This window comes from Phyllostomus discolor, chromosome 6 (assembly GCF_004126475.2).
Source record: "Phyllostomus discolor isolate MPI-MPIP mPhyDis1 chromosome 6, mPhyDis1.pri.v3, whole genome shotgun sequence".
Classification (NCBI taxonomy): Eukaryota; Metazoa; Chordata; class Mammalia; order Chiroptera; family Phyllostomidae; genus Phyllostomus; species Phyllostomus discolor.
The window spans coordinates 121,351,818-121,373,968 of NC_040908.2; the positions used below are offsets into that span (position 1 = coordinate 121,351,818).

At 39.5% G+C, this 22,151-nt stretch overlaps 1 protein-coding gene across 2 annotated transcripts in view; it reads left to right on the forward strand.

Moving 5' to 3' along the window:
- FCHSD2 (FCH and double SH3 domains 2) overlaps positions 1-22,151 on the forward strand; it is a 228,567-nt gene that overhangs the window by 115,700 nt on the left and 90,716 nt on the right. For both annotated transcript variants that reach the window (XM_036028846.1, XM_028516453.2), the window contains exons 5-8: positions 1,261-1,405; positions 10,007-10,140; positions 13,897-13,951; positions 14,829-14,957. In XM_036028846.1, coding sequence (XP_035884739.1) covers positions 1,261-1,405; positions 10,007-10,140; positions 13,897-13,951; positions 14,829-14,957 — 463 coding nt within the window. The remainder of the gene's footprint in view (positions 1-1,260; positions 1,406-10,006; positions 10,141-13,896; positions 13,952-14,828; positions 14,958-22,151) is intronic.

Here is a 22,151-nt window from a genome sequence, read left to right on the forward strand (position 1 = left end):
ACGGCCATGGAGGACACGGACCGTGCTGTTCTTAAGCCCATCAGTGCTTCTATGCTGATAGTTTTTGCCTGCACACCACATGGAATCTTTTTTCCAAAGGGAAGGTGGTATACCTCTGTTTAAATAAATGGCTATTTTCCATCTCAGCGGATTCACTTGACATATTACACAAACCAGTTCTTCACACAAACTAATCGTTTCCTTGGCTGAAATGTAGTTTCAAGTTTTTTCAGTTCTGAGTAGGATGGGGACCCAGCTAGTTTTCCTTTGTCTTTGACCTTCACCCACAGACCCCCAGCTAGCATTTTATGTAGCAGGTGGTCCTGCACATCGCTGCGGTAGGAAATCCACATGGCACAATAAATTTCAGGAGATAAATGTTGTAATCGATCAATGCAAGTACCTCATTTTGAAAAACAAAGTATCATCCATTGTTGTGATAAGTTATAAATATGTTTATAACTAGTGTTGGGGCATATTAGAACTGGCTAAGGCATTTAGCAAAGTAGAAGAAAGGGTTTGAAAAGGAAGCTGGCTACAAAAAAGCTAAGATGAATAATTCTTTGACTTTATCAAGAGATTGCTGAGCACATTTATCAAGCAAAGGTGATGGGACTTGCTTGGAATGACTCTAAGCCAAAATGTGATGCTGGCTGAGCATTATTACGGCAGAGAAAGAGATGGAGAGCAATGATACCATTCACTGCTTTGGTCAGACAAATAGGTTTCTCCAGCATGAAGCAGTTGTTCGTAATTCCTCCCCCCCCCCCCCCCCCCAGCCACATCAGTCTGTGTAAGAGAGTAATATGATACAGTTCAAGGAGAATGTGCGTTAGAGGCACCCAGACTTTATCTGTGTGATTTAATTCTCCTGATCTCTCTTTGCCTCACTTACCTCATAATGACACTTGATATTTATAATGATGACCCCGAGACTGTGAAAGGCCTGGACCATCTTAGTCACTGATTTTTATAATGTTAGCTTTGTCTAGAATTATAATCCTCATATCACTTTACACCAGTAACCTGAATAGCTAATTAATCAAAACAGCCCATTGCTAAGCAAAAAAGAAATAGAGTATATGCTGTTTCTGCTTGTGTATGCTAAAAATATTGCTACCTTTAAGCCAGTGTAAATATACTTTTAACTGTAAAGACAGCATTCATTCTGTTTGTCAGTATTAGCCAGCGAGCAAAAGGTTAGCCAACTTTTTCTTTCTCTTCCCTACCTAACACTTTTCTGTCCCTCTTTGAACTTAGGAGCATGTATCCTGTGTGGAAATCTTTTCTCGAGGGAACAATGCAGGTAGCCCAGTCTCGGATCAATATGTGTGAAAACTATAAAAACTTCATTTCTGAGCCTGCAAGGACAGTGAGAAGCTTAAAAGAACAACAACTAAAAAGGGTATTGTTCCTTTTTGTTTTTTTCCTTATTTGCATTTTAATATCTCAGTGTTATATTTGTCATCTGCAAGACTATATTAAATTGCATTCGCTAGTCGGAGCTTTTCCAGTGGGTCACAGGTGATTCCGGCATCAGTGTGGGTCTTCCGATCACAGCCTGTGCCCTCTACCTGCCGCGTTTTATTGACAGACAGTGGCAAGTGCGGGTTTACTCCGAGGGTGTTCTGGGAGCTCCATCAACACTTAACAAACACTGATCTTCAGCTTCACTCAAGTACACAGATCTTCGTTTCACAACGTTGGTATAGTTTGGTGTATGTTAAAGTGGTGACAATGTTATTCATCTCATCGAGTCTTAAAAAACTCGTCATAGCTTCAACTTGAGCTATGTTCCGTAATGATTTAAAGGAAGTTGACACATTTTGACAAAATATAAAATTATTACTCAAACCCATGTACTCTAAAGTTTAATTATATAGGTTATATAAAAGTAGAAGTTTTCAAATAGATCTTTTTTTGATTATGGGGAAATTAAAAATTCACAGAAAAATCATTATTAAATGTGACTGTTATGAAAAGCTTGCTATTAGAAGTAGGTGATTAAATTGTGTCCTTTTTGGAAATAGAATTACAAAAATAGAGATTATCATGACACCTAATAAGTAAGTTTCTCTTATGGAAGTATTAATACTTTAGAAAATATTAAGGTAATTATTTAAGAAAATAACATTTCAGAAGCCATCCAGTATGATTCTAATTGTCATTTGGATGTTCAGAACTTTTGTACAAACAAAAACAAAAGAAACCTAATCTTCTTCCTTGTTTGTCAAAGATGATTTTAGAACCACAAAATTAGTATGTGAAGTGTATATTGTGTGTATAAAATTTTAATCTGTTTAGAACATTCACATATCAGTTGGTTCTAACATACTTGTGTAAGAATACCTTTGTTTTATCTTTGATCCAGTACCTCTTTCAAAACAAACATGGTGAATAAATTATGTGACCACTTATTAAACAATGCTTTCAATTTAGAAGAAAATATTTTGTGTGTGTGCATATGTATCTGTTTGTGCACGCTGTGAAAAGATAGAAAATTAATACTAGCGTTACTTCCTAACCAGAAATACTGCATTTCAGATAGCCAGTACATTCACCAAATCTAATCGAATTACTGGTATGTTCCACCTTTTACACTATTAGAATATTTTAAAAGAGTTTATCACTTCTACATTCTTCTGCCATTGGTAGAGTAGTCTCTGACCTGAATTTAACCAACATTCCTGAGCAAAGACTGTTTGGTGAGCCTCATATGTGAATTAACTTGTTTTATATTATAGCTGATAATGATGTTTATGTTTCATCTAAGCAGTTGTTAAACTTTAGGTACATATTGAGCATACCTGCCAGGACTCTGATTACAAATGACACAAACCTACTTTAAACTGGTTTCAGCCAAGAAGAGAATGTTTTAGTCTATAAATTTCAGCATGAGTGGAATCCAGGCAGGGGTGGATCCAAGTGCTCAAATAAGGCTATTAGAATTCAATTTTCTTCCCATCCATTAGCTCTGCTTTTTCCAATGGCTTCATTCTTTAGAAACCTGGTCCATACAGTGGCCCCAAAGTGCCGTATTTGCACTTCTTATAGCTGGCCCTTCCATGGTTTCTTTTTCCCAGTAGTTCCAACAAAACTACCAGAATTGAAACTCATTGATTATCTGGGGTCATGTCCTCCCACTCCACCACTCCACTAGTCAGGAATTACAAGTCTTTGTGCAAACGACACGGCCTAAAGTAGGGAAAGAGATTCTTAAAGAAAATTGGAGATAGACTCCCAAAGAAACAGCAAGCAAAACAGCAGACAGCCACTGCCACTGGCTTCTCCAGTTGTACCTCCCAAACTTTGCAACAAACTGCAGCCTCAATAAACCACCTATTCTTTTTCCTTTCCTGCTAAGGCTCTGCCCCACTCTGTTGAGCCTTCTTTTGAATTAATCTTTAAAAAATATTTTATTGTGATAAGAACACTTAGCATGAGATTTACCCTCTGAAGAGACTTTGCAGTATGAGGTACCTTATTGTCTGTGGACACGCAGAGTTGTGTGTGCAGCCGGCCTCCAGAGCTCACTCACTTCGCACAACGGGAGTCTTACACCGTTGGGTAGCAGCTCCCTCTTTCCGTTTCCCCCAGTCCCTGCCAACCACACTCCTCTTCTTCGCTTCTGTAAGTTTGACTATTTAAGATACTGAAGTGGAATCGTGTAGTATATGTCCTTCTGTGACTGGCTCATTTTACATGATACTCCCCAGGTCTGCCATGTTGTTGCATCTTGTAGGATTTCCTTCTTTTTTTTTAAGGCTGAACAATATGTCATTGATTGTATATGCCACATATTTTTTACATGTTCACGTATTGATGGACATTTTGGCTGCTTCTACATTTTAGTTTTTGTGAATAGTGCTGCATTGAACATCAGGGTGCTAACATATCTCCTCTGCATCCTGAGTTCAGTTCTTCTGGATAAATACCCAGAATTGGGATTGCTGGGTTATGTGGTAGTTTCTGTTTTAATTTTTGAGGAATCGCCATGCTGTTGTCCATAGCACCTGCGTTATTTTATATTTCCACCAACAGTGCACAAGGGCTCCGATTTCTCCACAACCTTGCCAGTACTTACTGTCTTTTTTTTTTATAACCAATCTTCCCTGGTCATTGTGGCTCAGCTGATTGGAGTGTAGTCCCATGGACCCAAGGGTTGGCTTTTGATTCCCAGTCAGGGCACATGCCTGGGTTGTGGGTTTGGTCCCTGGTCAGGGCAAATATGAGAGGCAACCAGTTGATGTTTCTCTCTCACATCAGTGTCTCCCCCTCTCTCTTCCTCCTCTCCCCTCTCCCTTAAATCAATAAGCATGTCCTCAGGTGAGGATAAAATAAAAAATAATAACAATAACCAGCCTAACAGGTGTGAGGTAATATGTCATTGTGATATTAATCTGCATTTCCCTGATGATTAGTGATGTTAAACAATCTTACAGCTTTTATTATCAATTTTCTTCACTATTAGCTTTTTAGTTTTATAATCTTACATTATTCTTTTAGTAATTACCTTAGAGATTCCAATATGCCTCCCTGACTTATTGTAGTTTACCTCTAATTGGTGCTTTTACTATTCCCCAAACTTTAAATTAATTTATTACCTTGAATTAGTGTTTTGCCACCTCAGTAACAATATAAAAACCAGGGAGTCACCAAGTTGGGTTAAACCTTGTTAGCTAGGTTGGTGGAGACTCAGAGATGGTGCCCACCTGCTGGCCATGTGGGGGAGGGCTCAGAAAGGGAACAATGGCCTCTGCCAGTGTGTCTGCCAGATGCACTAGGAGAAAGCTGCCCCCCCAGCTCTCATCCCTAAGCCAGACAATTCAGTTCCTCCTTTATGTCCTTGGCACCTTTCGAGCTGCTGCCCCAGCACTGGAGCTCAGAGCAAGTGGGTCTGAGTAAGTCAGTGTGTGGGCCCTTTAAGAGGAACTACCTGGGATTCAAGAAGCCCTCCATCTCACTCAGCTCCCTGCTGCTTTTCACAGCCAGAAGTTATGGGGACTTTCCTTCCTGGCACTGGAACTTTCCTCCAGCTGGGGGTTCTGATGTGGGGCTGGGACCTGTCACTCCTTGAAAGGGACCTTGAAAGTTGAAGTGTTTCTGTTGATTTTTAACTGCCACTTGTGGGTGTGTGACCAGCCTGTTCAGCATCCCTGCCCCTCCTGCCAATCTTGATGTGGCTTTCTCTCTTTCTTTTTTTTTAAATCGTCACTTAAGGACATGCTTTCATTGATTTTAGAGAGAGAGGAAGATGGGGGATGGGAGGAAGAGAGAAAGAGAGACACTATTGGTTGCCTCCCATATGCACCCCATTTGGGGATTGAACCCACAGCCTTCTGGTGTAAGGGATAACACTCCAACCAGCTGACTCACCTGGCCAGGGCTGGGACTTTTACTTTATATCCTTAGTTATAGGACTTCTGTTCAGCTAGATTTCAGGTGTTCTGAATGATGCTTGCTCTGTAATTTTGATGTGATTGTCAGAGGTTCTGATTACCACATTTACCTGTGCCACCCTCTTAACTGGAACGCCTCATATTTATGCACAACTTTTATGCTTATTTTTTAATTTCTGAATGGCTTTTATTCTGCTTTACCCAATTATATCTCTATTTAATCATACCACTCAATCTGCAGTAAAGTTAACTATTTTCTTTTAAGTTATTTTCTTAGGATAAATTCCCAGGACATGATTACTGGGTCAGAGACCCAGATGACTCCTAGTTTGTAGGACTTTGACATATTGGCCCAAGTTACCTTTATTTTTATTCCTGCCTTCAAGTTGTTAGGAAGTCTCTCTGTCCCATCTGTCCATCTGTCTCTCTATCTGTACTATTTCTGTGTCATACTCAAGGATCATACTTTTAATTTCTTCACTAGGGTCTGAATTATAATATCCCAGTCCATCATCACTTCATATAATCCCTTAGCCTTAATGTAAACTTACACACTCATTTCCGCGCCTGCTCAGTGCCAGTAACTCTTGGGGAAGAGCTGGGTGTATGTCACACTGAGGCTTTTCTTAACATGGGCATTCTTAAGCTTCTTTTTAAGTGTGTAACTTAGTCCACCCCAGAAAAGTGGATTCCTACAGAAGAAACTTATTTTAAAAATTGTAAAGAAAGTCCTAATTAGTCTTTTCCTTTGCAAATTAAGTTTGATGACTTTTTAAAATAAATATGTTTGGTATTTTGCTACATGGAGAGCACTTTCCTTTGAAGAAGAATCCTAATTAATCTGACTTGACATAGTTCACTCAGACGATGGAAAACATTTGGTTGTAGGTTTACTGAATGCCAGGGAAGAAAGGATCACAAGAGATCTCTTCAGCGCAAACGTAGGCTATCTCTAATATTTTGATAGATAGAAACTTACGAAAAGGGAGAAAAGCAAATAGGAATAGAGTCAACCAGAGTTCGCTCATAAGATTTTTTTAAAATCTTTTTATTTTTGAGAAATGTTTTAAAGATATGAACTACCACAAAATGCATCTGATATTGTGGCATGTATAGAATATAATAGCCTTTCATTTACTTTTTAAATTAAATTTATTGGGGTGACATTGTTTAATAACATTTATATAAGTTGCAAGTGTACAATTCTATACTGCAGCATCTGTATGTTGCATTGTGTGCTCACCCCCCAAAGTCTAGTCTCCTTCTGTCACCATATACTTGACCTTCTTTACCCTCTTCTCCTCCCCCCGCTTTCTTCCCCCTGGTAACCACCATACTGTTGTCTATGACTTTGCTTGTTCATTTGTTGCTTTCTCTTATGTCCCACATATGAGTGAAATCATAATGGTTCTTGTCCTTTTCTGACTGACTTATTTTGCTTAGCGTGATACTCTCAAGATCCATCCATGTTGTCTCAAGTGGCAAGATTTCATTGTTTCTTATGGTGGAGTAGCACTCCATTGTATACATGAGCCACATCTGGTTTATTCAGGCATTCACTGAAGGACACTTAGGTTGTTTCCATGTCTTGGCTCCTGTGAATAATGCTGCAGTGAACATAGAGGTACATACACCTTTACAAATAAGTGTTTTCAGATTTTTCAGGTAGATACTCAGAAGAGAGACTGCTGCATATGGCAGCTCTAACTAATAGCCTTTTATAGATGAAAATGAACTAAGCAATCCCTATAAGATGTTGCTTACCCATGACTAGGAAGAGCTGTCTTGTTCTTCAAAGGGTCTGGGTGTCAGGTCTGTGTGAGGGGCGAGCAGCTCTGTGTATGTGTACACATGTGTGTACGTATGTGCTTACAAACAGGTACCTGTGGTGTTCACGTGTGGATATACCGAGACCCTGTCTGCATGGTTTCCAGTCCCCTGCGAAACCTTTGACTTACTATGTTCAGTTTCCTCTCAAAATGTTCAAATTAGCCAACCCTGTCATTGCACATGCATCACCTCAGGACTCTTGGGCTTCCCCTCACTGATTAGTTTTCTGAGGCCAAGTGTTGTTTTGAATGAACGTTACGGATAAAATGCCTTACACTTGAGGCCTCTTTTAAGTAATTGATACCATTTTCCCATTGAACACAGTTGTATCTTTCAGACCACACTACAGTTTGGGTTCTTAAAACCTGACTGTAGCCTTGGAGCGCCACCTCAGCGCTTCACACCTGCGAACGTGGCCTTATTGGGATGTTTGTCATTCCTCTGAGGGCTGTCAGGTTGTCATGGTATTATTTATTAAACAAGAGGTGTGTATATGATAAGGGCTATTAAAATTAAGGAGAAAGACAGATTTTTCTGCAAGATAAAAGCTTACTATTTAAGTATATTTTTACAATGAAATATTATGCAGCCATAAAAAGAAATGAAGACTTTATACCCAAATGTAACATAAATGAATCTTGAAAACATTTTGCTAAATGAAAGAAGTGAGATATATAAGGCCACATATTATATGATTCCATTTATACAAAATGTCTAGAGTAGGAAGTTTGTAGAGACTGGAAGTTGGTCAGTGGTCGCTAGGGGCTCTGGATAGCGGGAAATGGGGAGTGACAGCCGATGGGTACAGGCTTTCTTTTTGGGGTGATGAAAATGTCCTGGAATTAGTGGTAATGGTTTCACATCCTTGTCAGCATACTAAAAACCACTGAACTGTACCCTTTAAAAAGGTGGATTTTGTGTTAAGGGAATTATATGTCCATTTTTTTAAAAGCTTACTATTTTAAGATCATTTGTCTCTGTATGAGACCTTAAAAACTTGGCCTTCAGAACTGGAGTACATGCTATAGTGGTTACATGGTAAATGGTATCACTACTTCATCATGGTGTGACTTCAGGCAGATTATTTAACCTCTGAACCTATATCCTCATTTTAAAATGGGACTAATATATGAATACTTTTATCACAGAGTCATTTGGAGGACTAACTGAATAATCCCTGTGAAGTGCTCAGCACAGTGCATGGTGCCTGTGCATTGCCTACAGGGAATCTTCTTAAAAATGTAGCTAAGCATTCAGACTCTTGTGGTTATCACAGGCCGCATGTGGCAGGAGGTTTACTGAGAAGGACATTAGGACAGGAACATGGTTGGTTAACCAGCATTTGGCACCCAACATTAGTAGAATTAGTTCTTCCACCAATGCATACCTCAGTCTACACAGCCAACCAGAGTTACTCTGTTTGGTCCCCCGGTGACACGTCTGGGCCGGGGCAGTGAGACTCCTGTGTGCAGGGCTAGCGACAGGCCCTGAAGGAGACTAGGATCTTTGTTACAACTCTATACACACAGCTTCCAAGGTTCCTGTGAGGGACATGCCCAGATACAGGAATCACCATGCTCAAGCCCAGAGCCAGGGTTTCTCCATCGGATATTTATAGTTCATTTATAGTTTCTCCAAACCGATGCACTTTACCCTGAAGGGTTCATAAGCAATATTGCCAAATAACGCAGTTGACATTGTGTCTTCATCAGGTTTCTGTTGAAGCACAGACCTAAAGCTCCAATTTTCAGGCAGAGGGGAAAGAGGTGTTATTTTTAACCCTTTATTCACAGCCTGACACTGAAATGCTCAATAAATGTACCCATAGGGAGCCTTCCAGATCTCTCACTTCTTTGTAAAGTACCTCCTTTCTTGACATCTAACAATTTCTGGGAATCTCTGTCTTGGGTGTCACATGGCTAAGTTCAAGTTTATTCATGCTTTATCCTTGCTCTTCTCCACACTGTGAAGCCTGACACAGTGGTCCCTCACCAACATCTATCCTGCTTTGCTGAGTTCTTGTCCGTTTGCACCAACCACTGACTGTGCTGTTCCAGCCTCACAAGTTTTTTGATGGGGGCTACCCTGAACTGGCCTCAGTCTGGTGAAAATTTTCAGTGGTTTGTTTCAATCTAGGGGAAATTATTCCCCTTTGTATATTCAGAAGAGACCCATAATACTGTTACTTTGGCCCCAATATAAGTTTATTGATTAAACATATCTTGGAGTTATTATGTCTGTTCTGTCTGGAATGTATACGTGTCTCCAAAGAGTTGGGGAGAGTTCTGAGTAATAATTCTTACGGTGGTACCCAGGTTTCTTGCTTTTGTCTTTCACCTTAGGCTTAGGTCAGACTTCTCAGATTTCACTCCTTTTCCAGGGGTGACTTCTTCAGTGCCCTTTGCACTATCAGATGCCCAGACATGTAGAGAAATATTACTAAGATCATGAAGAAGCACAGAATTGCTTTATCCCTTTGCTTTATTGCCATGGTAGCTCCAACAGTAAGAGCATTTGCATTGTTGTTCTCCGTATGCCTTTCGTTAATCTCAGCCGTCAGTGCTCAGAGATTGCATCTGCCAACAGAGTTGTTAAACTAGCTGTGACACTTTATCATATGTTACTTGAAACTGGAGTACCAGCTGTTCTCTGGATTTTACTTTTCAATTTGAAGGATACTAGAAGTGCTGACTTCTCCTGGGTTTCCATCCTTAGGGCAACCCATTTCTGTAAGCCTGAAAACGGAAATCATAATAATTGCACTTTGTATTTTACAGTGTATGGACCAGTTGACAAAGATCCAAACTGAATTACAAGAGACAGTGAAAGATTTAGCTAAAGGCAAAAAGAAGTATTTTGAGACCGAACAGATGGCTCAAGCAGTACGGGAGAAAGCTGACATCGAGGCAAAGTATGTGTTTCAGCATTTCTGAAAAAGTGATTATGCAAATAAATGTTATTTTTACCAATACTTTGTTTTCCATTAATACTGAGCGTAGACTCATTCTTAGGTTATGGTGGTTTCATCTGACCTATAATTGTTACAGACTTTAAATCAAAATTTTCCTTTATATTAGCTGGTTTTATTTAAAATAATATGGCAAAATGAGAAGATTTGATCAGTCAGTTTTTACATTAAATTGAATTCACAAAAGAAGGCAAGTGAACATGGTATTGAAAGCTTAGCAAATGTCTAGTTAAAGTTGCCATGGTGTGTGATTTTCAGGGTTTAGAAGCCTCCTTTTTCTCGTGCTGGACTCTAAGGTAATTGTAGCTGGGAGTCCCCCATGCTCAGGCTGCCCTTGGAGGGTCACGGGCACGTCAAGTGAGCGGGACCACTGACCACACTGTAAACACCCTACCTGGGTGCAGTTTTTCTCTTACGCGGAATTCTAACAGATATACTTTTTTTATGTCTGCTTTACCAATTGTGTGAATTTTACTTCCATATTTGTGATTTGCAAGTTCTCTATTTTGAGAATAATTAGGAAAAGAAGGAAGTGGCAATTGGTAATGGAAGGAGCTAATAAAACAAGCAGTAGAGATTTCTGCAATGATAGCTTGAGAAAAGATAAGTTTTTTGAGAAAAAATAATCCTCTGTTATAGAATGGGCTCTGAAGAGGTCAGTGAAGAGAGCTAAGGCTCCCCTTCAGTTAACTCACTGATGTAAAACCTAGGAGTCAGAACTCTGAGTTACAAAATCCGAAAGACTGTGAACACTTGTACAGACTAGCAAGGCCTGGGGAGTGTCTTTCTAATATGTTTTTTATCTGTTTGCAAGAAATTAAGCAATCTGATAAGTATTTTGTGAAAATTTGAGTTCTGAGAAGTGTATTTGGTACCAAAGGGTGGTAGTTGCATATTCATGAAGTACTTAATATTACTAGGAAATATATTTACTATGTACTATTTCCCTAACTTAGTTTATTGTCTTTATTATTTTATTTTTGTGAGCATACAGACATTTCCTGTAGAGTGAATGAACCCATTTTCCCCATAAGATCTATTGTTTTTATTGATTTTTTTAGAGAGGAGGTGGGGGGGGGGAGAGAAGCATTGATTTGTTGTTCCACTTATTTATTCACTCATTGGTTGATTTTTGCATGTGCCCTGACCAGTGATCAAACCCACAACCTTGACACATCAAGACAACACTCTTACCAGCCCTCTAACCAAACCCAGCTACCCAGCCAGGTCCTAATGAGACCCAAAATATTTTAGATCAGGTGATCTCCATTAGGAATACCCTATTATGATAGTTTTTAGGAACTTGTTTGTTAAAACTCTCAGGGATTCTAGAACAGAGAGGTGGCAGATTTGTAGAGGACACAGAAATGCCCACCTTAGCCAGGGCCCGCAGAGTGAAAATGAGGACAATTACGGGCTGTTCCTGAGAGGGGCGGGTTTGACAGGGTCAGGTTGTCCCAGGTGCCGATCTCGGGAGCTGCCTTCTAATATGGCCCAGATTCAAAGGGGATACAGCAAATTAGACCTTTTAGTTCAGTGTGTGGCTTTTCTGAAAATTAATTTAACTACAGAGTAAGAAATGCCTTTTTGTCTTTACTCACTCACTAATTGTCTACTGGCTAATTACTTTCTTTATATTGGATGCTGTGAGTACAGAGGTGAGTAAGATGAATTTTGTGCCCTAAAGAAGTTTAAAACCTAGAATTAAAGACAGATGTACTTAAGAGTGGCATTATGATTTGTTTATTCACACTAAACTTAAAAAAGGACCTAAAGTCACTTACCTACTGGCTACTGTATTTATAGTAGTTGTATGACAGTACAAATCATGGAAGATAGATTAATGTTGCTTAATGTAAAAGGAAACCTTTATAGAAGGAGTGATGTTTGGACGTAGTCTTGGAGAAGGGATGATTTCTCTAAGTAGAGAGGAGATCAGGAAGGGGGACATGAAGGCTGGACTGCATGTAGTTCGATAGATGATGTGACAGATGGTGAGACATGTTAGGAGGGACGTGCACCCAGGAGGAAGAGGGATACAGTCTGAAGGCAGAGGTTAGTTCTGTTTTGGGTATGAAGGTTCTACAAAACCTGTAGAAGATTGATGTGAATATGTTTGGTAGGGAGTCATATAACTAGCTCACTTTCAGATGAGAATCTGGGTAGAAAGGTCTCATTTTGGAGGTTAATTGCCTATCAGATGATAGTTATAAAGATGAAATCATATATAAAATGAGGTGAAAAGTTGAGTTTAGAACCTTAAGTAATATCAACATTTGGGAGACAGATGAGAAAGAATTCATTATTTGTATATATCTTGTTTGTTCTAGATCTTTGAGGACAGAGGCCATATTATTCTGTTGATTACTAATGGCTACTGTAGTATCACACAAGAATTATATGCGGATTCCCAAATGAAGTAGAAGCCAGAAACTTAAAGCCTTAGATTGGAAAATCCAGGTGCAACTCAGACTATTTGGATAATGGTGACAAAAAGAGGAGAATTAAAAAACCCTAAACCATCTTTTTTAACCCTGAACCAGCCCTCTCAAATTTTAAAGTTTGTGGCCTTTGCTTTTCCAGATCAAAATGAATACAAACCTAATCAAAAACAAAAACCTCACAAAGCGTGAATGTGGCAAGGTAGATAATAGCAGGAATACCTTGGACCCAATTTTCTTTAACAGTGGGGAAGTAGTTTGGATGCATCCATATCCATCCCTGGATGTTTCTCCCCTGTTAGAAGATGAGAGGCTGCGTTCGCTGCCCTCCTCACTTTGTTCTGCAGAGACTGGCTTGCTCCCTGTCCGCAGCTTTCCCGCATGTTATGGCACAGCTGCTGGCACATGCACTGAAGTCTCCCATGGTGATCGCCATGACAGTGCGGTCAAGACAAACATCGCAGCTTCAAAAGTCACTGGTCGTGGGAGTGGTGATTGTTCCTTTGAATTTGTCTGATGACTTTCTTTGTGGTAATCTCTGGTTGTCTGGATAAAACCACCATGTTCATTACTGACTTTTAGATTATGGTTCCTCTCCCATACTGAAAGGGACTGAAAGAAATAGGATGCCATATTTGGAGAAGATAAAACAGAACAAAATCATATAGGGCAGAGAGCCCAGGGACTTTCTCATTGTGTTCCAAATGCTGTGTGAAGGGTAGAGAGGGCACACAGGCAGGCACCCAAATAAGAACTTTCAATGGGAAAAATAATGGAACTAAGGACTTTCTGGAGCCTGTCAGTATCACACGGTGGGCTGCATCCCAGTGTCGTCGGAGCCTATCACACGCTGCCCGGTCACCTTCGTTTCCACTGGTCAGTGGTCCCTGGGCTCTGAACTGCCTTGCAGTAACTAAAGCGTGTGTACTTGTATGATATGGGAATAACCTGTAGCTTAATGACTCTTGACTATTTTGAAACACCAGTGAACTGGATTTGTCTGAATGATTTTTTGTCATTCTGAATATTTTTATTTTATTAATATCAGTATTTCTTATTTCACCATGATATTAAATTCCTCCTGTAGTAAAAGGAAGGAAAATAATCATTGATCTTGGTTTTCCATGTTTTTAGTTCTCTTTCAGAATAGTGTTGTGAAAAAGGGTAACTTCTAAAAAATTTAGTAATTATAATATTTAATTATTTTATTATATAATTTGATAATTTTATTTACCATCCTTTTCTATTTTTATTACAGATCTAAACTTAGTCTTTTTCAATCAAGAATCAGTTTACAGAAGGCAAGCGTGAAGGTGAGATTTTGAAAACTGTATTCACAATTGAGAAATCTTATCTTGAAAAACATAAAGCAATTGGGTCTTTTGATGGTGGAGGTCAATTATTTTGAGCTAATCTAAAGAATCGTTTTAAAGTCAGTAACTTAAGGAAGGACTTTCCTTCCCGGTTCACATCGGGTAGGGAGGGTCGGTTCACCCCAGTGCCAACAATTCGTACAGTGCTTGCTTCTCCAGATTGCATTACAGTTAAGTTTCTGTATGTTATCTGCTCAGGTAGCTTTATGTCTTTAATTCTTAGTGTAAGAGCCTTAGCGTAGGGGATTTAGAACTCCATTTCATTGAGATTTACACTCTGAGCAGAAATTCTGGGCCAGATGCAAGCGATTTTCTCCTGTAGGACCCTCAAGCAGTGAAGTGCTGATAAGGAAGCTTAGTGACCTGGCTCTGGCCGCCAGGCTCCCAGCTAGCGTGCAGGCCTTTTGGCACGTTATTAGTATTGAATTTTTAGAAACTGTTTTCTGACTCCAACAGATATACCCATGTCTTTGAAGATAAGGATAAGGTACTTAATTTGGGAACCTTTATTTTCCCATCTGGATGAAATGAGCAGAATACTTCGAAGTTCTCTATAAAGCTTTGGAAGTTATGTTAAGTATAAGTAACAAACATTTGAAAATACTCTTACTAGGTATAACAGTTCTAGTCACTGTTTGTTTAATTCCTTAATAGTGTTGAATAGTTTTTATATGCATATAAATGTTTCTCCACATGGTTACTCTTTACTTTTTGCTCTTATAGAGGAGCCATTCATTGCCAACTAAGCAAGGTATTCTCATATGTTTTGCAGTGTAATATCAGTTTGAACTGATTTTTTTCTTTTATTACATTTTAGTTAAAAGCCCGGCGAACTGAATGTAATTCCAAAGCTACCCATGCGAGGAATGATTATCTTCTTACACTAGCAGCAGCGAATGCACACCAGGATCGCTACTATCAAACAGATTTAGTTAACATCATGAAGGTAAAACAGCCCTAATATCTGTGGTAACTTTGTTTCTTTAAAGACAAAAGCAGTTGATAAGTGAGGTGTTCAGTACACAGGGAGTAAGTGTGAAGAATAGCATCCAGGCTACTTCTCATTTTCTTGGAATATGCTTCATACTGTTTGGGCCACCTGTGTATCAGGTAATTCTGAATCAGTTTTTAGTGTAAGAAAACGTGTAAAGCCAAATCACAGTAAAGGATTGTATTATTCCCTAGCAGTGGCAGATATTTACTGTATAAGGGTTATTAATATATAAGATTATTTTTGAAAGCTTAGGTTTTTAAAAATTCTATAATTTTTAATTGATAGGTAAACTCATATGTTAATATTTTATGATTTTGAGGTACCTAAGGAAAATCAAGAAAAAAGTGTCTCCTAGTTTTGTGACAGCATCACTACCCTGGGTATCACTCTGCAGTGTAGACAGACTGGATTACAGCTTCCTGTGTGCCCAGATTCCTTCTTGGTCTCTCCCTGTTTACACACTGTGTACATGTTTGACTTGCACTGAAGTTAAGGAAAAGGGGTGAAAGAGGAGAAAACCTTTTAACCTGCTCCCAGGTTTCCCCTTGTTACTGGTAGACAAATTCTGCTTTGAATTATATCTCATTCTTTTTTGTCTTCTCAAGAACCCAAACATCTGATTATTCTTTCTCTTACACTTTCAACCCCTCCCTCCCCACGGCATTGCCCTTAATGACTGTCAGATACATGGCTCTCATTGAATGGTCTGCCTTATGAATCCGAGGTGTTGAGAATGGGGATGCAGCAGGACTGGGCGCTCTTCTTCCTGCAGAGGCTCTGGGACAGTCCTTTTGTTGAGAGTAGAGGCAGGACATTTCCTGGGACTTTCAGGGGAAAAATGGGAGTCGTAAAGAGAGTCAAATTGGACTAAGTATCCTATTGCATTTTTTATTTCCTTTTTGTTCGCTGCCTGAAATTCCCTTTTCCTAGCTTCTATCCTGTTCTGACTTCTGCTGGTTAGAATACAGGTGATGAGAGACAAGGGATTGTTTTGACATCACAGGAGAAATTTGCATGCATTTTTCCATAAAATGTGGTAACTAGAGTTTGGGGCATTTAATATCTCATTGGGTGCTTTAGTATGTCATATAGCACTTCGGACTCACAGGGACCGCCTGGGGACTTGGCCTCCCATCGTAACGTGGTCTCAGACAACTTATTTACTAAAGATTTTTAGCATAGGTTTTACTTAAGATTACATTTCCCATATCCTTTCACTATTAAATCAAAGCCGTGAACTATATATTTTTCTTCTTTGGATACTTTAAAATAAACATTATATTAGTTTAAGCAGCAGCAAAATCAAAATCTTTATGTTTTTTTTTTAATTGAGTCTGTAGCCAAAAAAGATCTCTTACTTAAAACCCTCTGTGTGGCCTTTGATAAACCAGGAAAGGGACAGTATTATTTTAGTGAGCTTCCCTCAACCCAAAACATAGAAGGTGATGGGTTTGCTCTGCTCTCATACATGTTTTTGATCAGCTTTTGAGGAGGTTATGCTTCAGATTACTCATTTCATGAAATGTTACAGGGTACTGAAATGATGAAAAGAGAAGCAGGAGTTCTTCCTGTTCCTTAAAAATAGGAAAGCGTATCTTAATTTTCATGTTGTGCATGTTAATTCATTTTCTTTCTCATGCTAATTCTATTGTCTGCAGTATTAGAAAACTCCCATTAATCATCCTGTTAGCTACTTAGTAAGTTTCTATCATTGACTTTAGTGTGGAGTAGCCGGTCCTTTAGTGCCTTTCTTGGAAATGTCTGTTTTTTGAATTGTTGTTAAGGTTACAATGCCTTAACTAGGATCTTTTTAGAAAATTATGTGAATAGCTTGGAAGTCCAAGATTCGATTCATTGATTTAATCGCACATGTTTAATAGTTACTTCGAGTGTGGCAGCTACTGGACTGGACTTTGGGAAGCAGCAAAGATGAGTGAGGCTCTCTCTTTATCCTCCAAGAGCTCAGTCTGGAAGGGGAGAGAGAGAGAGAGAAGTGATTGCATATTAGATACTCAAATGAATCACTTTCTGCTAGAGGACCATGATTAGTAATTATAGCTGTCTTTTTTTTATAATGGTTGGTATCTCACTGGATCACCCTCATCTCTTCAGACATCTCACCCGTTCTCATTCTCCTGGTCAGAGCTCACAGTTCGTTACTTAAATGACGTGCTAGCCCAGCAGTTTGCAACCCGTGTGCTGCAAGAGTATTTAAAACACGCAGTACCTAACTGTTCAGGGGCGCTGACCTCTTTTTCCTTAGATTGTCAAATTAAAACATTACAACAACCAGCACAACCATAGCCATCCAGTGCAAATGAATCCAAATTATACCTATTTTTTTGTCAGATTGGCAAAATATATATGTATTGGCATGCTGCAAAATTTTAGTAGTTAGTTTAGTAGTAGTTATGTGTGCCATGCAATGAGAAAGGTTCAAAATCGCTGCTATAACCCATAAATGAAACAAATGCCCAAGTCTGGATGAACTCAGATAACCTCTTTCTCTGAACCTGCACCTAAGCAGCCGAGCACTGCTGAAGAAAATCTCTCAGCAGCAGATTCGTAATCATGAATTCATGTGGAACCCATCTCAAATGGGCCCTTCACACTGCTCACATTTCCTGCTGTATTTTTCTGGTTAACTTTCTCTCCTACTTTTAACAGTTTTTTTCAACTTTTTTTCCTTCTTCTCAAACCTTAAGCTTACCCTTTTACTTTCATACTTAGCAAATGGTCTTTCTTCCTAATTTACAGAGAAAGTAGAAGCCATTAAAAGGGAACTCCAATATCCTCCCATTACTGCCTTCGTCTGTGTTCAAGACTTCAGAGTCTCAGTAGCTGTTATTCCTCCTTTGCAGAGATGATCTTTTTGCACCTTCACTTTGGCTAATACCTCAGCCCCTCCTGTCTTCTCAGAATCAAAGCAACTGATGATTCTGTTTTCTCCTCATCTTTCTCGGACACTCCATTCTTAGGTTACGCGTCGATGGGAACTTAGTGATAACGTTACGTCTGGTTTTGGGGTCACACGTCTCTAACCTGGATTCATTGCCCTCTGTGTCCCATGCGGTGCAGTTGTTCTGGGGCCTTCCTTTGCCCCTGTCCTATGTTGGAGCTCGTGTCCTATGTCACATGTGTCCTTTTCTCCTGGTTTACTCTGTTCTCAGGAGTGTCTCCTCCAGTCCCTCCTTGAGAGTGAACATGGGAGGTAAGTCCTGGGAGACACTGTGTTTATAAACGTGTCATTATTCTGTGCTAATACTTGGGTATACAATTAAAGGTTAAAGCCATTTTTATTCAAATATTGAAGTCAGTACTCTTATTTTCTTGTTTCTTCCTCTGTTTATTAGGTGTTGAGAATCTAGCGCCATTCTAGTTCTTGATTCTTTGTATCTGATCTAGTTTTTTTTTTTCTTTTTAGAAGCATATATAATATTCTCAGTGTGCCCTTTGGTTCTTGGATTCATTCTTCCTTTTTATTTTCTCTGTCTGAAACTCCTGTTATTAAAATGTCGGATGTCCTGGCCTAATTCTGTAAATTCCTTTTTTCTCTTTATTTTCCTCCTTTGTCATTATGCACTACTATCTGGGAGACTTCAACTTTATAGTGCAGCCTTTATTAAGGGCTTAGTTTTTTCAACATGGTTTTGATATCTATTATTCCTTTTTATTCCTTGGATATTTCCTTTTTATAGTAGATTTTTGTGCTTTATCTTCTTTTTTTTAATTTTGAAGATATCAGAATAGGATTTATTTTAAAGTTTTCTTTTCCCTGCATAGTCTTTGTTTGAGACAGTTTTTAACAACTTCAAGGTTCACTCTAGGGTGGCCTGCTAGACCTTTTAGGGGAAACCCTAATGTGAATATCCTTAAATCTCTGCACCCAGGATGCTCAGGCTCCTTCTTTGCCCCTCTTATTACTTCTTCAGATCTCCTCTGTGACGTCCTCTGAGAAAGACCCTCATGACCTCCTGCACCTGGTTACCCCTCCCACACAGTCTGACAGTCTCATAAAACTAAAGCACTTAACACAGCCGTACTTTCACGTGTATCTGTGTGATTATGTGGTAAATGCCTTATCTCCCACCTAACTATACATTCCATGAGGACAATGGTTGTGTCTGCGTCACTTGCGACTACTTCATCCTTGCTACCTCCTACAGTGTGTGTTAATGTTTGTAAACTAATATTGTCAAATGAATGAGCAAACAATCATATTTTAATCTTCACAGGATGAATTATTCCCATTTTACAAATGAGGAAACTATGACCAAGCCTGGATTCACCCCTGGCAGGTCTCAGAGCCAGTGCCTTTAGCTCTCTCTGTAAACTGTTTCCTCTTCCTCTGTGGGGTGGGGGTGGTTCAGCACTGTTTTGTCTCCTTTGGCTTCTGTGAGGAGCAAATGAGGTAATAAAGTGTTTTTGTTAATTTTGAAGCGTGGTGTGCATGTTATACATTGCCTTTTTAAAAAGATATTATTTATTTATTTTTAGAGAGAGGTGAAGGGAAGGAGAAAAAGGGGGGAGAAACATTGACGTACGAGAGAGACATCAATCAGGTGCCTTTCACAGGCCACCAGCTGGGCACCTGGTGCAACCAGGCCTTATGCCCTGACCGGAATTGAACCGGCAACCTTTTGGTTCATGGGCTGGCGCTCAACCCACTGAGTCATATAAGCCAGGGCATACACGAGGTCTGTCTAGAAGATATCCAGCCACGTAATATGAAAATACAGACATTTATTGAAGAAGATAAAAAATACATGAAACACCGTACCTAGGACAATGACACCTCAGTCCCCTTCAAAGTAGGCACCTTGAGACCTCACATAATTCTCCCAGTTGCCATCAATTGCCCTGTCATATTTTCCTGAATCTCATCAATGGTCTGAAATCTCTTTCCTTTCAAAGGTGATTTTAGTTTTGGGAAAAAGCAGAAGTCACAGGGTGCCAAATCTGGGCTGTAGGGGAGCTGAGTCACCTGGGTGATTGGCTGTTTCACCAGAAAACTCTGCACAAGACGTGATGCATGAGCGGGTGTGTTGTTGTGATGAAGCTGCCAATCACCAATTGCCCATAAGCTTCAGCCTTCTGAATCATCCAGATAGTTTCAGTGGAGGAATGTTAAAGCTTAATGCAAAATTTGATGGAGATTCCATTGTTCTACTTGCTCAGTCATTTTGAATGAAACTTCTACACAGTACACACGCTCACTCAACAGCGTCTGCCACCCCCACTGACCAGTACGGTGAAGTTATTGTTCATGCATGTGCATTCCAGTCCACTCTCCTTGGCTGCTGGTTTACATTAATGTCACACAAACCATTATTGTTATATCAATAATGGCTGGACTTTTTCCAGACAGACCTTGTGTACTTGTGAGTGAATTGGAGTGAAAAAGGCAAATAATTTCTTAGTATTGTATTATTATGAAAATAATTTTGACCTTACAGACTCCTGAAAGAGTCTCATAATCCCCTCAGTGGCCTCTTGATTTTACCTTGAGCACTTCTGCCTTATACTAAATAACATTTTTACTGCCTTCAGTTAGAGGAAACTGTGACTAAAATTGAAGGTCCATTGAGTGATCTCTCATTTGGGAACTGAAGTAAAAACTGTCCCATAAGGACGATGTGGGGAATAGAAAAAATACACGTAAGGCCTTTAGCAGGACAGGCACAAAGTAGGTACTCAATGAATGGCACCCATTTTACATCAAAGAATCCAGTTAATTAAGCCAAGTATGCTGTGTGTCGCAACACTCACTCACAACAGCTGAGCAGTGTTCTGCCTAGAACAGTGAGTCCATTAGCGGAGTCCCAAGTAAACTCCCACCACGGCCAGAGCCCTGGGTTTATCCCTCTTTAGACTCCAGCAGAATAAGGTTGTTCTTGCTGTATTTGTGTTTCCTGCTTTAGACTCTTATTTTGTAAAACTTACTAATGAACCTCAAATGTGGAGAAAAAAATTAATAGTACCCAATAGGGCAACTCCAAAAAAAAATAGAGGTCTATAATTGAGTATTTCAATGGAATGCTTAGGTTTCAATAATAATACCAGTTACGGACTATCTAAATGGATTAGATATGTTACAGGATGTAACTTCCTTCCTCAAAGATGCAGCTTCTTCCCTCAAAGAGCTTAGTCTCCTTGGGGAGAAACAGCATTCACGGGTCAAATCGAAATACAGAGAGGAAAGTGAGAGGTGGCATGCTGTGTCTCAGCAGTGAACTAAACGGAACTCACCATGGCAATTTCTAAATTAAGTTCATAATTCCTTGAAGTGTACTAGGCTACTTGTGAGTCTCTTGGCTTAAGTAGGTAGAAGAAAAAACTACAGCACATTTAGAGATCTTTAATTCGTATTTGGCTTAGGTTGTATATTTGATCATTTACTCTGGAAGATTTGTGTAAACAGAGAGCAGGGAATATTGCTGTCACCACATCATTTCAGATTCATTTCTCAAAAGTTCATTTCTGGACTACACACACTCTCTGTATTTAAAACAGCACCAAATACAGAGAAATATAATTCTAAATGACCTGGAAACACCTAGATTTGATATATTTGTGCAGCAGCTAAGAATTAGGGAGGGCAGAGACCACGCTTTTTAACTGAACATTAAAAGAGAAAAAGCAAGGTCAAAAGTTCCGGTGTCTGAGAAGGAAAGCGGTAGGTGTGTGTGGTGTTAAGGCAGCCTCCCGTGTGCCACACCCCCTCGTCCCACTTTACAACCAGCCAATGGTACTTGGGGGCAAAGGTAAGAAAGGGTGGTGAGGGAGAGGTGTGCCTTTCTCCGTAACCACGATTTACTCTCTCTAGGCTCAGCCCCAAATTTCTAGCTCAGCCTTCCTACATGTTGGGAATTCTTTGTATCACAGCCTTTCTAAAACTTTCATCCTTATTGTTAGAGTGCATTTTAAACCATAAGTTCTTTATTATGCTCTCTCCTTATCCTATACCTTTCCCTCACATCTATTCCCAACATCATCAAGGCAGAGAGAGCTTTTTGGTGACTTGCAGAAAGGGTGCTGTTTTACCAGAAATCTCTGTAACTTTAAAAGAAATGGGGATGGCAAGTAGGTTTCAGCTTATGTGCCAGTTGTGATAAACTAATAGTGGATGTCTGGAATGCTGGGCCA